General features: G+C 44.5%; 1 protein-coding gene across 4 annotated transcripts in view; it reads right to left on the reverse strand.

Annotated features, from left to right (window-relative positions):
* LOC128400774 (beta-adrenergic receptor kinase 2) overlaps nt 1-13,440 on the reverse strand; it is a 146,036-nt gene that overhangs the window by 56,918 nt on the left and 75,678 nt on the right. For all 4 annotated transcript variants that reach the window (XM_053363252.1, XM_053363254.1, XM_053363253.1 and 1 more), the window contains exons 3-5: nt 8,144-8,217; nt 4,625-4,726; nt 3,986-4,060 (exon numbers count right to left, since the gene is read on the reverse strand). In XM_053363252.1, coding sequence (XP_053219227.1) covers nt 3,986-4,060; nt 4,625-4,726; nt 8,144-8,217 — 251 coding nt within the window. The remainder of the gene's footprint in view (nt 1-3,985; nt 4,061-4,624; nt 4,727-8,143; nt 8,218-13,440) is intronic.

The raw sequence follows: 13,440 nt of genomic DNA on the forward strand, positions 1-13,440 counted from the left end.
TTGAGTAATTTTTGCAAAACAAAATATGGTGTAAAAGAATAAAATATAGAGAAAACTAGGGAAAAGGAAATGGGAAAGAAACAGTTTACCAAATATGAAATTAGACCTGCGCTAAGGACGAAGGAAGTCCATTAGAAAAGAATAAGAATTGAAATATGGATATACGTTTATTATTCGTTTTGTATCTGTATCTGTATTTTTTTAATTAAAAAGTCTGTTTGCGTTGTAATAAAAAGCTAATGAAAAGCATATAATTCATTTTGTAAGCTTGCACCCAGTTTTCCAATCTGTTAAGGTGATTGTGAATTCTGATTCTGCCTTCTGCGGCAATTGCTCCCCCTCCCTGTTGGGTGTCACCTGCAAATTGGATAAGCAACCCTTCAATTCTGCAGCACCCCTTATCCCTTGCTTCCAGGATGATGAGGAACCATTAATGAGTACTCTTTGGATTCAGTCAGTCAACCAGCTACAAATCCACCTAACAGTTACCTCGTTCAACCCACATTTTACCAGCTTCCTTGCAAGAATATCATGGGGGACACTGTCAAAAGCCTTACTCAAATCAAAATACAGGAGGTGGTTCACAGGGCTCCAGGTACTCATCCAAGGTCTGTGTTCCTTTGGAGAATTGAGACATGGTGGAGAATGTCACACCTTTAAGAAATATGGTTTATTCACATATTTACACCTTCAATCTGCACAGAGGGAATCTAGATCTTACAGCATGGTCATTTCAAGCAGGGATTGTCCCATACAGCCGTGCAGCACTGGAATCAAAGGCATCTCTCCCAGCCAGCCTTCAGTCAGCCTGCCCAAGAGGGATACCAGTTTTTTTCTGTCTCTTCTTCTTCCCAGCACATCTTGCTCCAAAGACTCCATTTTCCTGTCATTTCGAACCCACACCATATGTCATGTTAGTGCCGCTATCCCAGGTGAGGCCCTGGTTTGGAGAGAAAAGCTTAGCCTGTGCTTTTCCACTAGCCTTCAATCTTCCCTCCAATACTCCAAATAATCAAAATACTATCATTTATTAATTTCTAGGGTTTAGGGCCCCTGCTCCCCCACAATACTACCACCCCTTTTAGCAAAAGGGGCAGCTTTCCACAGCTGTGCAGAACAAACAACAGAACAGTTACTGACAGCATTCAGAGCAATACATCAAAACAGATGATAGCACAGCGACACATTTTAAAACACAGTAACAGTTCATCTCCAAGTGACCTCCAGTTTCCCTCGAATCCTTCAGGCCTTCTCTTTCCTCTTGGGGTACATTTTGGCCACCATTCTGCATCCCAATGCAGCTTCTCAGTAACCCACACTTGACAGCCAAGGTGATAAATTTCCAATAAATCTCCAATGTTTAAGCCAGGATGTCAGCCTCAGTATGGATGTCAGCCTCAGATGTCTCACCCAAAGGCCCTCCTTTATCACTATTATCATTACTCATCCAAACAATTCCTAAACATTGTTAACAGTTTTCGTCATTACAGGCATGGAAAAAGTAAACAAAACAATTATTAGCCCCCCACCCCACCCAAACACATCACAGCATTTCAAAACCAGTGTTGAACTTGCAGGCAGAGTCCCCTCATAAATTAGTTAAGAGTCCCAAGAAAAACCCTCTTGTTGTAATAGCCTGCCTGGGTTTTCTAAAGAATTCTTACTCTTGAGTAAACACAGTTCTCAGTCAACCCAATTCCTTCTGGGTTGCGGGTCAGGGCCTCCAAATTCACACCCAAGTCCCATAACCATTTCTGTAACTGCTTCAAACGCAATCCCAAGATCCCAGCTGCTCCCTCTCTGGCACATGGGGGATCTCTTCCCTGGGGCCCATTCCACCCCATCTACTGACCCATATTCAAAATCAAAATCTTGCCACCATACTTTATCTGGAGCACTTTCTTCAGAATCTCCAGGCCTGGCCCACCCACATGGGTGGCCAGAACTCAACCCCCCCCTTGCTTACTCCTGGGGCTAAACAAAAACAAGTAACTTCCCCAGTGGCTTCCTTCCCCACTTGTAGCATCGAGGCCTTTCCCCACCTGTCAAGGACACTTGAGTCACCCAAGGGCCAAATCACTGGTGTTCGAAACCTCACCAAATCCAGCAGGTACACAAGCTTCACATTTCTCTTGCACTTCTGGCCATGCAGACACACCTCCTCCTGAAGTTTTCCTTGCATGTTCTCCATGAAGGAAAACTCTGCCAGCTCACTTTTCATCTTCCATCACAGATTCAGCAGGAGTCATCTGCTTCTCCTTCCACCCCCGAATACACCAATCCAGCAGCCATCTGCTGCTCCTCTGGCTTCTCTCTGAGTGCACTGGAAGTTGCCTTCCTTACAGGTGCTGGCTCCTCTCCCATTTCCTCGGGCACAACTTCCAACTCAGTGGGAGCCAACTGCTCCCCCACTCCAGCCAGCTCATCCTTAGCTCCATTGCATCCAGCTACAGACTGCAACTTTCCACATTCCAAGCCTTTCAATTGCCCATCCACATTCTGGATCTCTCCAGCCAACCTTTCCTCTTGGGTGCTTGGCAGTAGGACTCCAGGGTCACTCCCAGACTCCCATAGCATCTCACTCTCTTCGCATGTGGTATCATGCTCTCTGGCTCCATTTTCTTTTTCCTTTCTTCCTCATCCTCAGCAGGTTTCCAGGGTCAACTAGAAGCAGCTCTGCCAGCCAGCCTTCCTCCAGGACAATTTCTTTTGGCACCCTGGGAGGAGTTCAGCAGCCTCTCCTCAGCTCCAGCCAATGCAGTACCTTTTTCTTCCACTACCCTCTATCCTCTGATCAGCACCTCGTAACTGGGCTTCCACATCAGCCCTCACCACCTGCAGCTGTTGGTCTATCCAGAGGCGTAGGAAGGTCAGGTGGTACCCGGTGCGGAAAATTTCTTGTCACCCCCTCCCCAAATTGTTGTTTGGTTTTTTTGCCTGCAAAAATGGTTTTACGTTATTTCATATTTTCTTAGAAAGGAATGTGGATTCTGAGCCTCTGATAACAAGTAGGCGACTGTGGACAGATACTTAAATCTACAGGATGGATTGTGTTTTGGCTTGTGTTATTTTATTTATATTTATTGTTTATTTATTTAATAAAATTTATTTTAAAAAAACCTGCAAAGTGGTTTACCAACAAAAAAAAATCACAGCAGTAAAATCAAGAAAAATTAACAATCCTACTTTAAAACATACAAAAGCTAAAATATTAAGATTTAAATTACTTCAACTTCCTAAGCATCTAGGTATGCTTGCCTAAAAAAGAATGCCTTTAGCAGGTGCCTGAAAAGAGTCTAGCAAAGGCATGTGCTTTGTTGAAATTTCAGCCTTCACGACATAGGAAAACGGCCAAGTAAACAGCTATTTTCGTGGAGGAGGGTCAAGATATTAACTGATATGCATGAAATTTCATATTTAGCTATATAATCCCTAGTGTAGTAAGATGCCTTTGGAGCAGGCATTTTTTTAAAAAAAGTTTTTTATGAACCACCCTAGTAGGGCAGTAATTGTTCCTTGATAATTTGTCACCCCCCTCCATGATGGCACCTGGGGTGATCCACCCCCCGCCCCCTCTCCTTCCCTCCTGGGTCTATCAGGTGTTTTATATCTTGTGGAGAGGCCCTCCCTTCAGCAAACTGCTGGCTTTGGCACTCCTCCATCAGCTTCATTTTGCTCAAGGAGTACTGCTATTCCTCCCACCATTTTGACTTCAGGCGCATGTTGCTCCTAGGCCTTCTCTCCAGGAAACACAGATCCCACTTTTGACATCAGTGTTACAAACATTGGGTGCCACTCCTGCTCTCTGCCAAGCGGTAGCAAGATTCCAGGGGGTTCCAGGCACTCACCCAGGATCTGTGTTCCTTTGGAGAATTGAGACACAGCGAAGACACATATCTTCCCATTGTAAATTGCTTCAAGATCTTTCAGGTAGTAAGCAGTATATAAAAGGAAATAATAATAACAACAAGGATTCCAGAATCACCTGAAAAAGGGTTGGTGGGACCTGCTTCTTGGCAAGATGAGTTTGCACGTGATCAACTGTTGGCTTCGAAAAAGGCTGTGGGAGGGGGGAAAGGATTTTTTTAATTAATTTCCCCCCCAAGACTTTATTATGAAGTTAAAATAACAATCCAGTAAGAAATACAAAGAAGGGAGGGATAATTATTTTTAATGGGCTAAAGATGGTTTGAGGCGGGGGGGGGGGAGCCAGCAAAGTGCTTTCATTTATTAATTAAAATACGTATATACTACTGTTTCTCATATAGATAAATAGATAAACAGCTGTTTGCTGTCCTCACCAGCTTATGCTAAATATTTTCATGGGCAGAAGAAAATTGGTCTATAGCACTCAAAAGAGGCATTACAGCTGAAGCAGAGGAAGCCACGACTTCTGTGTAAGTGTTAAGAGGACCACAGTAACAAATCAATGAGACGTTTCTTCCTGGCTTCCAATCCTTTTAACAAAAGCACTACTTTAAGTGGCTTTTAAAGGGTCCCTGTCCCTCACTGCGTTTAAAGAAGTGCTGCATTCCAGTCCCTGGCTAGGCCTCCGCGTTAAGACATCTCTGTCTGGTTTTAAGTCCTGGCTTTTAACTAATCCCGGGAGGATGTGCTTACGTACGTGTGAGCAGGAGAGCAGCTCTTTCATTATATAGGTGTCGTAGATCTGCCGGCTCCTGCTGAGACGATCCTCCTCCGAGTCCAGTTTTTCATATTCTTTAATCTGCAAGACACAAATGTGGTGATTCAGCACACTGAGCCTTTGAGCTCCTCGATTCCTCCTTTGATGGCTCTTCTCTTGGCTTTCCCACTGCCAGACGACTGAATAACTGGAGAAACTACCCAAAACCCAACAACAGCAAGGTTGAGCTCAGCGGCAGAGCATCTGCCTTGCATGCAGGAGGTACCAGGATCAACCCCCAATGGTAGGGCTGGGAGACACTCCTGCCTGCAATGCTGGAGAGCTGCTGCCGGTCAGTGTAGAGATGGAACAACTCAGTGTAAGGCAATGTCCTAAGTTCAACACTCCAGGTGACTTTGCCTACATCTGGAGGCAGCGAAAGCCATTCTTTGTGCGGCCGATAGAGCGGCAAAGAGCTTGATCGTAAAATCATAGTTGGAATGAACCCAAAGGGTCATCTAGCCCAATGCAGGTATCACAGCTTGAGAAACCTTGTCTTTCAAAGCAGATTAGTGCCACATTCTAGCTACGTTGCCAAATGCATGCCACTCTCCCCTTTTTACAATGCTCTTCCAGAAAAGGGGAGCTTTCCTAAGATTTCTCTCCCCAGGTGACCATTACACAGTCCAAGCAGGGCTGCTACGGCCAGCACCAGGCGCTCTCTTCCTTCCCTGCCTCTCAGACCCTGGGCTATTTTGGGAAAGGCCAGAGCAGCCTTCCTGGTGCTGGAAAGCAGGCCAGGGGTTCACAAGCTGCAATCAAGCCTCTTACCCTAACTGACTCAGCTCCATCCGTTAATTCCTCTAATCAGTTTCCATGGAAAAGAGACTTCTGCATTTACATCAGGCCTGCAGTGGCATTGACACCAGGAAAGGATTTGCGGGGGAATGGAACAGCTGCTTAAGCCTCATTAACAGGCAGCTCTGGGTTGCGTGTAGATGCTGGTTGATTGTGGTTGCCCCATATTCAGGATGTGTTGGCACCAGAGCCCCTTGGTGTGATCCTCAGCATAAGGGCCAAGAGCCTCAGAGGAGCCATGGGTCCACCCAGCCCAGCATCCTGTCTCCAGTAGCCACTGCCTCTGGGAAGCCTACCAACAGGGCATGAAGGCAATTCCCAATCTGTGTGCCACCAGAAATTAAATGAGCGGCTTCTGTGAGCCCCCAACACTCCTTCAACCAAGGAGGGCAGTCTGCTGTGTCCCTTGTGTGGGCAGTGCTTGGCCCCATCTCCTCCCACTCCACCTGAAGGCCGGCAGTTCTGTTGCATCTCTACACAGAGCAGGGCATTCAATCATAACAGGCTCCCAGATGAACCGGGGGCCTGCCTCCAGAGGAGGGCTTTTGATGGATCTCTGCATGATACACTGCTTATTGGTTAGCCTCCCACAGGGCTGTGTAAGCCTGTCGCATTTCCATATTGAGCAAGATGAAATAAACCTATCACTCTGAGACATCACCTTGCCAACAAAGTTCCATATAGTAAAAGCTATGGTTTTCCCAGTAGTGATGTATGAAAGTGAAAGCTGGACCATAAAGAAGGCTGATCGCCAAAGAATTGATGCTTTTGAATTATGCTGCTGGAGGAGACTCTGGAGAGTCCCATGGACTGCAAGAAGATCAAACCTATCCATTCTTAAGGAGATCAGCCCTGAGTGCTCACTGGAAGGACAGGTTGTGAAGCTGAGGCTCCAATACTTTGGCCACCTCATGAGAAGAGAAGACTCCCTGGAAAAGACCCTGATGTTGGGAAAGATGGAGGGCACAAGGAGAAGGGGACGACAGAGGACGAGATGGTTGGATAGTGTTCTTGAAGCTACTAGCATGAGTTTGACCAAACTGTGGGAGGCAGTGGAAGACAGGAGTGCCTGGCATGCTCTGGTCCATGGGGTCACGAAGAGTCGGACACGACTAAACGACTAAACAACAACAACAATAAAAAATGTTTGTTTACACAAGCCTGTCCAGATATAGAGGGTGCAGATATGTTTTTAGTTTATTGCTGGTTTTAATTTTTAATTTTTTTTAATTGTTCTTACTAATAATTTTATTGTTTATTCTTTTTGTAACCTGCTTTGAGAGTTTTGAGAGTTTTAAATGTATTATTAATTATTATTATACCACCCTATACCTGGGGCTCTCAGTGCACAGAATAAAATCAAGATATAAAACCACAAAATACATACTAAAAATAAAAACAACCCAATCTCCCCCCCCAAAAGGGCATAGGATGTAAATCGGATCAACCAAAGGCCTAATTAAAAAGGAATGTTTCTGCCTGATGCCTAAAGGTGTATAATGAAGGCGCTGGGCGAACTTCCTTGGGGAGAGCTTTCCACAGACAGGGAGCCACTGCAGAGAAGGCCCATTCTCGTGTTGCCACCCTCTGAACCTCTTGAGGAGGGGGCACACGAAAGAGGGCCTCAGAAGCTGATCTCAGGGTTCGAGTAGGTTCATATGAGAAGAGGCAGTCCTTGAGGTATTGCGGTCCTGAGTCATTTAAGGCTTTATAGGTTAAAATCAGCACTTTGAATTGGGCCCAGAAACTAACTGGTAGCCAGTGCAGTCAGACCAGGATTGGTGTAATATGCTCAAACTGTCTTGCTCTGGTGAGCAACCTGGCTGCTGAATTCTGCACCAGCTGAAGTTTCCGAGGCAGCCCTATGTATAATGCATTGCAGTAATCTAATTAAACGACATACAAATTTTATGAAATAAATGTAAGTCACTGGGTGAGGGGTCCCAAACCAGTGGCCCCAAACCAGGACTTTCAGCAGCCACTCTCAACAGCTCTGTTCGTCTCCTTTGCTGCAATGTCTCTAAAAGCTGTCGTGTACTGAGTCAGACCCTTGGTCAATCCATCTTGCTCAATGCTGTCTACTGACTGGCAGCAATGGCAGGGGACTTTCCCAGTCGTACCTGGAGATGCTGCCAGGGACTGAACCTGCACCAAGGCGGCGGCTCTGTCCCCTGGGCTACAGCCCTACCGTGGAAGAAAGGGGAGGAAGAAACACTCTGGCCTGCAGTTCCAGCCTGGACAGAATCAGCTGACTTCCCAGCGTGAAGACTGTCAGCTTGAATCAGCCCTCACCAACAGGACACCCTCCAGATGTTTTGGACTATGCAACCCCCATCAGTTCCAGTCAAGCATGACAGCGCTGGCTGATAGGAGTTGTAGTCCACATCATCTGGAAGGGACTACGTTGGCAAAGGTTGCTCTACATACACATATATTACCCCCCTCTAATAAACACCCATTTGACAGCTATGGCTGAATCATTCCCAATAAATCCTTAATCGTGACTCGCACAGCAACAGGTGAGATTCTATTTCTGCATTTAAGGATGTGTTGATGTGTCTGGAGAGGGGTGGGGTGGGGGAAGAGATTCCTTTACCATGTTGAAGAAAGATCCAGACACGATTCACCAGATTTGAATCGCATAGAGGACAGATCTCTTACCTCTTCATAGAACTTCAGCTGAGGAACCCCTTCCTCCATGTTCATTTGGCATAACTCTTTGAAGAGCAGAAACCCTAGTAAAGACAGAAGAGTGTTGTCAATGTAATAGGAATGTAATGTAACAGGAAGCAGAATCCCATATAAAGGAATCCCACATGCAAGTCCTTATCTACCTCAGTGCACTGGGATAAACTGAGGTTTGAACAGGAATTTGGAAATGCAGAAAGATATAGGTTTGCATGATATAACACTGTTTTCAGTTGGTGCTAAATGGCTAGAACCATTTACCAAGGAACCTGCTGCTGAACTTTGACCAGACAATCTTTTAAAGGGTCCACACTTAACACCAGCAGAATAATACATTCTCTACCTTCATAAACATTTTCCTTACCTGCAAAAGTGCATGATATACGGGCTGTCACACATATCCATCATGCAGAATTTGACTTGATAAAAATAATTTCATGATCAATTAAAACTGGGAGCAAGTAGGAAAGAAGGAGCACTCAATATTAGCTTTGGGATCACTGGTGGAGGAAGAGGAGTGCGGGGGGAGTGCACCGCCCCCAGCAGCGTGATCCCGGTGGGGTGCCAGCCCTGCCCCCGCCTGCTCTCCGCCCCCTGGTGCCGGAGCATGAAGCTCCGCCACTGCTTGGGATGAGAAGCCCACTTTACTCAGGCACAATCAAGTTCCACTCAAGCCACACGCACTGACTTAGCCTTTTGCACAATTACACAAAATTGCTTTCCAAACATTTCTGCTGACTCAAGCAATGGTTTCAAACAAAGGAGCATTACAATCTAGTGACAGGAAACCTGCTTGGGCTGGGGCACCTTGCCACAGCAGCTGATTCTCTCTCACCCCACAAGAAACAAGAGGCAAGCCAGGAGTCTCTAGGCCAGCAGGCCTTGCACAGCTGGAGGACTAGAGTCTGACTGCAACTCTCATCAGCCCCAGATAACGTTGTTGTTGTTGTTATATATTTATTTGTGCCCACCTTTCTTCCGGACAGGAACTCAAGGCAGACAGAATTAGAACCGCTAAAAACATGGGGAAAGAACAATCCTTAACAATTGGACATTAATAGGATTAAAACACACACACACTCTCCCAGATCTATTAAAAACATACAGACAATTACACCAAAACCAAAAACCAAAAACAGAATGGCACCAACCCTTTCCTTAAAAGCAGTCAATTCCCAAAACCATGTTGGAACGCGAAGGTCTTCATTTGCCAGCAGGACAGCAAGGAAGGAGCCAGTCTAATTTCTCTAGGGAGGGAGTTCCAAAATTGTATGGGAGCAGCCACCACCAAGAAGGCCCTCTCCCAAAGATCTCAGAGCCCAGGCAGGTTCATACGGAGGAATATGGTATTTCAGATGGACTAGGCCTAAGCCATATAGGGATCTACAGGTCATAACCAGGACTTGGAACTGTGCCAGGAAACAGACCAGTAGCCAGGGGAGCTGTTCTAGCAAGGGAGTCGTCTGCTCCCTATAACCAGCCCCAGTCCACAATCTGGCTGCAGGTCTTTGAACCAGCTGACATTTCTGAGCACTTTCCAAAGGCAGCCCCACATGGATAGTACAGCCATATGATGCTGGAGCTGAAGGAAGAAATGCTACATTTTAGTCCAAAAGATATGGAGGGCACCAGGTTGGCAAAGACTGCTCTGTGCAATGCAAGGTAGAAAAATCTTATGTCTAACACAGAGGTGGGGAACAGCCAGCCCGCCAGCCCTGTCAGGTCCTGATTTGAGCCACACCACCCACAGCTGCCCAACAGCTGGCCACAATACATGTCAACATGTGTGAGGCAGTTAAGGGCACAGCTACTAAGGAACCATCAGGAGCTTAAAGGTCCCTCCCAGAGTTCCTCCCTGGGAATTCCCGGGTGCAGCACTGACCTGAGCACTTAAAGCAGGGGTCACCAACCTAAGGCCCGGGGGCTAGATGCAGCCCAATCGCCTTCTCAATCCAGCCCGCGGACGGTCTGGAAATCACTGTGATTTTACATGAGTAGAATGTGTTCTTTTATTTAAAATGCATCTCTGGGTTATTTGTGGGGCATAGGAATTCATTCATCCCCCCTCAAATATATAGTCCGGCCCACCACATGGTCTGAGGGACGGTGGATTGGCCCACAGCTGAAAAAGGTTGCTGACCCTTGACTTAAAGCGTGTAAGAAGCCCTCCTTGTAAGTGTAGGGGAGGGGAAGAAAAGCTTGTTCATTATAAGACACAGGAAAGAGGCCCTAATCCTATTTAACTAAGATGGACATGCAAAGGAGATGTGCCTGCTATTTCAGTCTCTGCAGAAGAGGTAAGGAAGTTAGAAGAAAGTTGTTCTGCCTCATGATTAAACCAGCATAAGCTTGTAGAAGGAAATATTGCCAAAGATGGACATAACTGCCCCTTTGCTTGTAACTGTATGGATGATGCACAGTTTTCATATTTGGTGCGCCACCCCAAACTCCTTGCTGGTTGAGGTGTTGCACCAGTCTTGCAATGCCTCAGTAAATGTCCTTGTCAGGATTTTATTGGCTGTCCAGACTAAACCCTCAGGGTATTGGATACAGAACCCTAATATTTTGCCCACCCTGCCATGCGGCAGGGGGGAACAGGAAGCTAGATAGGGGCCCTAAGAACAGCAGCCTAGCAATTCAGGAGAGATCAGCACAGGTTAGGTTAGAAAGACTGTCTAGGAAGTCTGGCAATTCCTCTACTTTATCCCCATGCAAACCTCCTCAGTATGCCAGTGACGCTCAGCTCTATTTCTCCATGACATGTTTTTTTTTTTTAAATATTTATTAAAATTTTACAGACAAAGAGAATTACAGAATAAGAAAAGAAAAAGAAAAAGAAAAAGAAAAAAGATACAAGAAAAATACAAAATACATGAGGAAATAAAAAACAATTAAAAACAAATCAATCTTTTCGTATCTTATATTTCAATTACTTGTTTCCTGACCTCCTCACACCTTCCTTTTTTGTATTCCAATTCACATGGTTAATTCAGCAAATCCTTTCCCTCTTTGTATTTATCTTAATTCTATATCTTAACATATTATAACTTTATATTTTCATCTAATTATCAGTCCATTTTTACATATTCTTTTTAACCTTATTGCTAAAGCCACTTCATTTCAATCCAACATCATTTTAGCATTCATTAATTTTACAATGTTTCTGCAAATAGTCTTTAAACTTCTTCCAATCTTCTTCCACCAACTCCTCTCCCTGGTCTCGGATTCTGCCAGTCATTTCCGCCAATTCCATATAGTCTATCACTTTCATCTGCCATTCTTCCAAGGTGGGTAGATCTTGTGTCTTCCAATACTTTGCGATGAGAATTCTTGCTGCTGTTGTTGCATACATAAAGAAAGTTCTGTCCTTCTTTGGCACCAATTGGCTGACCATGCCCAGGAGAAAGGCCTCTGGTTTCTTCAGGAAGGTATATTTAAATACCTTTTTCATTTCATTATAAATCATCTCCCAGAAAGCCTTAATCCTTGGGCACGTCCACCAAAGGTGAAAGAATGTACCTTCATTTTCTTTACATTTCCAACACTTATTATCAGGCAAATGATATATTTTTGCAAGCTTGACTGGTGTCATGTACCACCTATGTATCATTTTCATAATATTCTCTCTTAAGGCGTTACATGCCGTAAATTTTTATACCGGTGGTCCACAACTGTTCCCAGTCAGCAAACATAATGTTATGACCAATATCTTCTGCCCATTTAATCATTGCAGATTTAACCGTTTCATCCTGCGTGTTCCATTTTAACAGCAAGTTATACGTTCTTGAAAGTATCTTAGTTTTGGGATCTAACAGTTCTGTTTCCAATTTTGATTTTTCCACCTGGAAGCCAATTTTTTTGTCCAAATTATAGGCCTCTCTTATTTGATAATAATGAAGCCAGTCTCGCACTTTATCTTTTAATTTCTCAAAACTCTGCAATTTCAATTTCTCTCCTTCTTGTTCCAATATTTCCCAATATTTCAGCCATTTGGCCTCCATATTGAGCTTTTTCCGAGCCTTCGCTTCCATTGGTGACAACCACCTTGGGGTTTTATTTTCCAATAAGTCTTTGTATCTTATCCAGACATTGAACAATGCTTTCCTGACAATATGGTTTTTAAATGCTTTATGTGCTTTAACCTTGTCGTACCACAAATATGCATGCCACCCAAAAACATTATTAAAACCTTCCAAATCCAAAATGTCTGTGTTCTCAAGAAGCAGCCAGTCTTTCAACCAGCAGAATGCTGCTGATTCATAGTAAAGTTTAAGGTCTGGCAGGGCAAATCCGCCTCTTTCCTTTGCATCAGTTAATATTTTAAATTTTATTCTGGGCTTCTTGCCCTGCCAGACAAATCTAGAAATGTCTCTCTGCCACTTCTTGAAACAGTCCATCTTGTCCAAAATTTGCAATGATTGAAACAGAAATAACATTTTTGGCAATACATTAATCTTTATAGCTGCAATTCGACTCAACAAGGAAAGCTTCAAATTTGACCATATTTCTAAATCTTTTTTCACTTCTGTCCAACATTACTCATAGTTATCTTTAAATAAATTTAAGTTCTTAGCAGTCATATTAACCCCCAGATATTTTACTTTCTTAACTAATGTTAAACCTGTCTCCTTCTGAAACCTCTCTTTCTCAATCGGTGTTAAATTTTTCTCAAGAACTTTAGTTTTTGACTTGTTCAGCTTAAATCCTGCCACATGACCAAATTCTTGAATCAGTTCTAATACTCTTTTCGTACTAGATTCTGGCTCCTGTAACGTCAAAACTAGGTCATCTGCAAAAGCTTTCAGTTTGTATTGTTTGGCTCCGACCTGGATACCATTAATCAGACGGTCCCTTCTAATCATATTTAGCAAAACCTCCAGGACCGAAATAAAAAGCAATTTATAAAATAAAACCGAAATAAAAAGCATATTTCTCCATGACATCTGAATCGGGAGAGGCTGCAATGCCCTTGGGCCACTGCTTGGATGCAGCGCTGAGAAGGATGAGGTTGGATCCTGAGGTTGGACTGAGCTTGGATCCTGGCAAGACAGAGGGACTGTGGGTCAGTAGCTCCCATGTCCAGGAAATTGGCCAGGTGCCTCCCTGGGATGGGGTTGCCCTTCCCTTGAAGAAGCAGGTTTGCAGCTTGGAGGTGCTCTGTCCCTGGAGGCTCATGCAGCCACAGTGACTCAAAGTGCCTTTGACCAACTGCAGCTGCTTTGGCAGCTATGGCCATTTCTGGAACAGGAAAGCCTTGTTGCAGTAGTTAA

Source organism: Podarcis raffonei, chromosome 13, assembly GCF_027172205.1.
Source record: "Podarcis raffonei isolate rPodRaf1 chromosome 13, rPodRaf1.pri, whole genome shotgun sequence".
In the NCBI taxonomy this organism is placed as follows: Eukaryota; Metazoa; Chordata; class Lepidosauria; order Squamata; family Lacertidae; genus Podarcis; species Podarcis raffonei.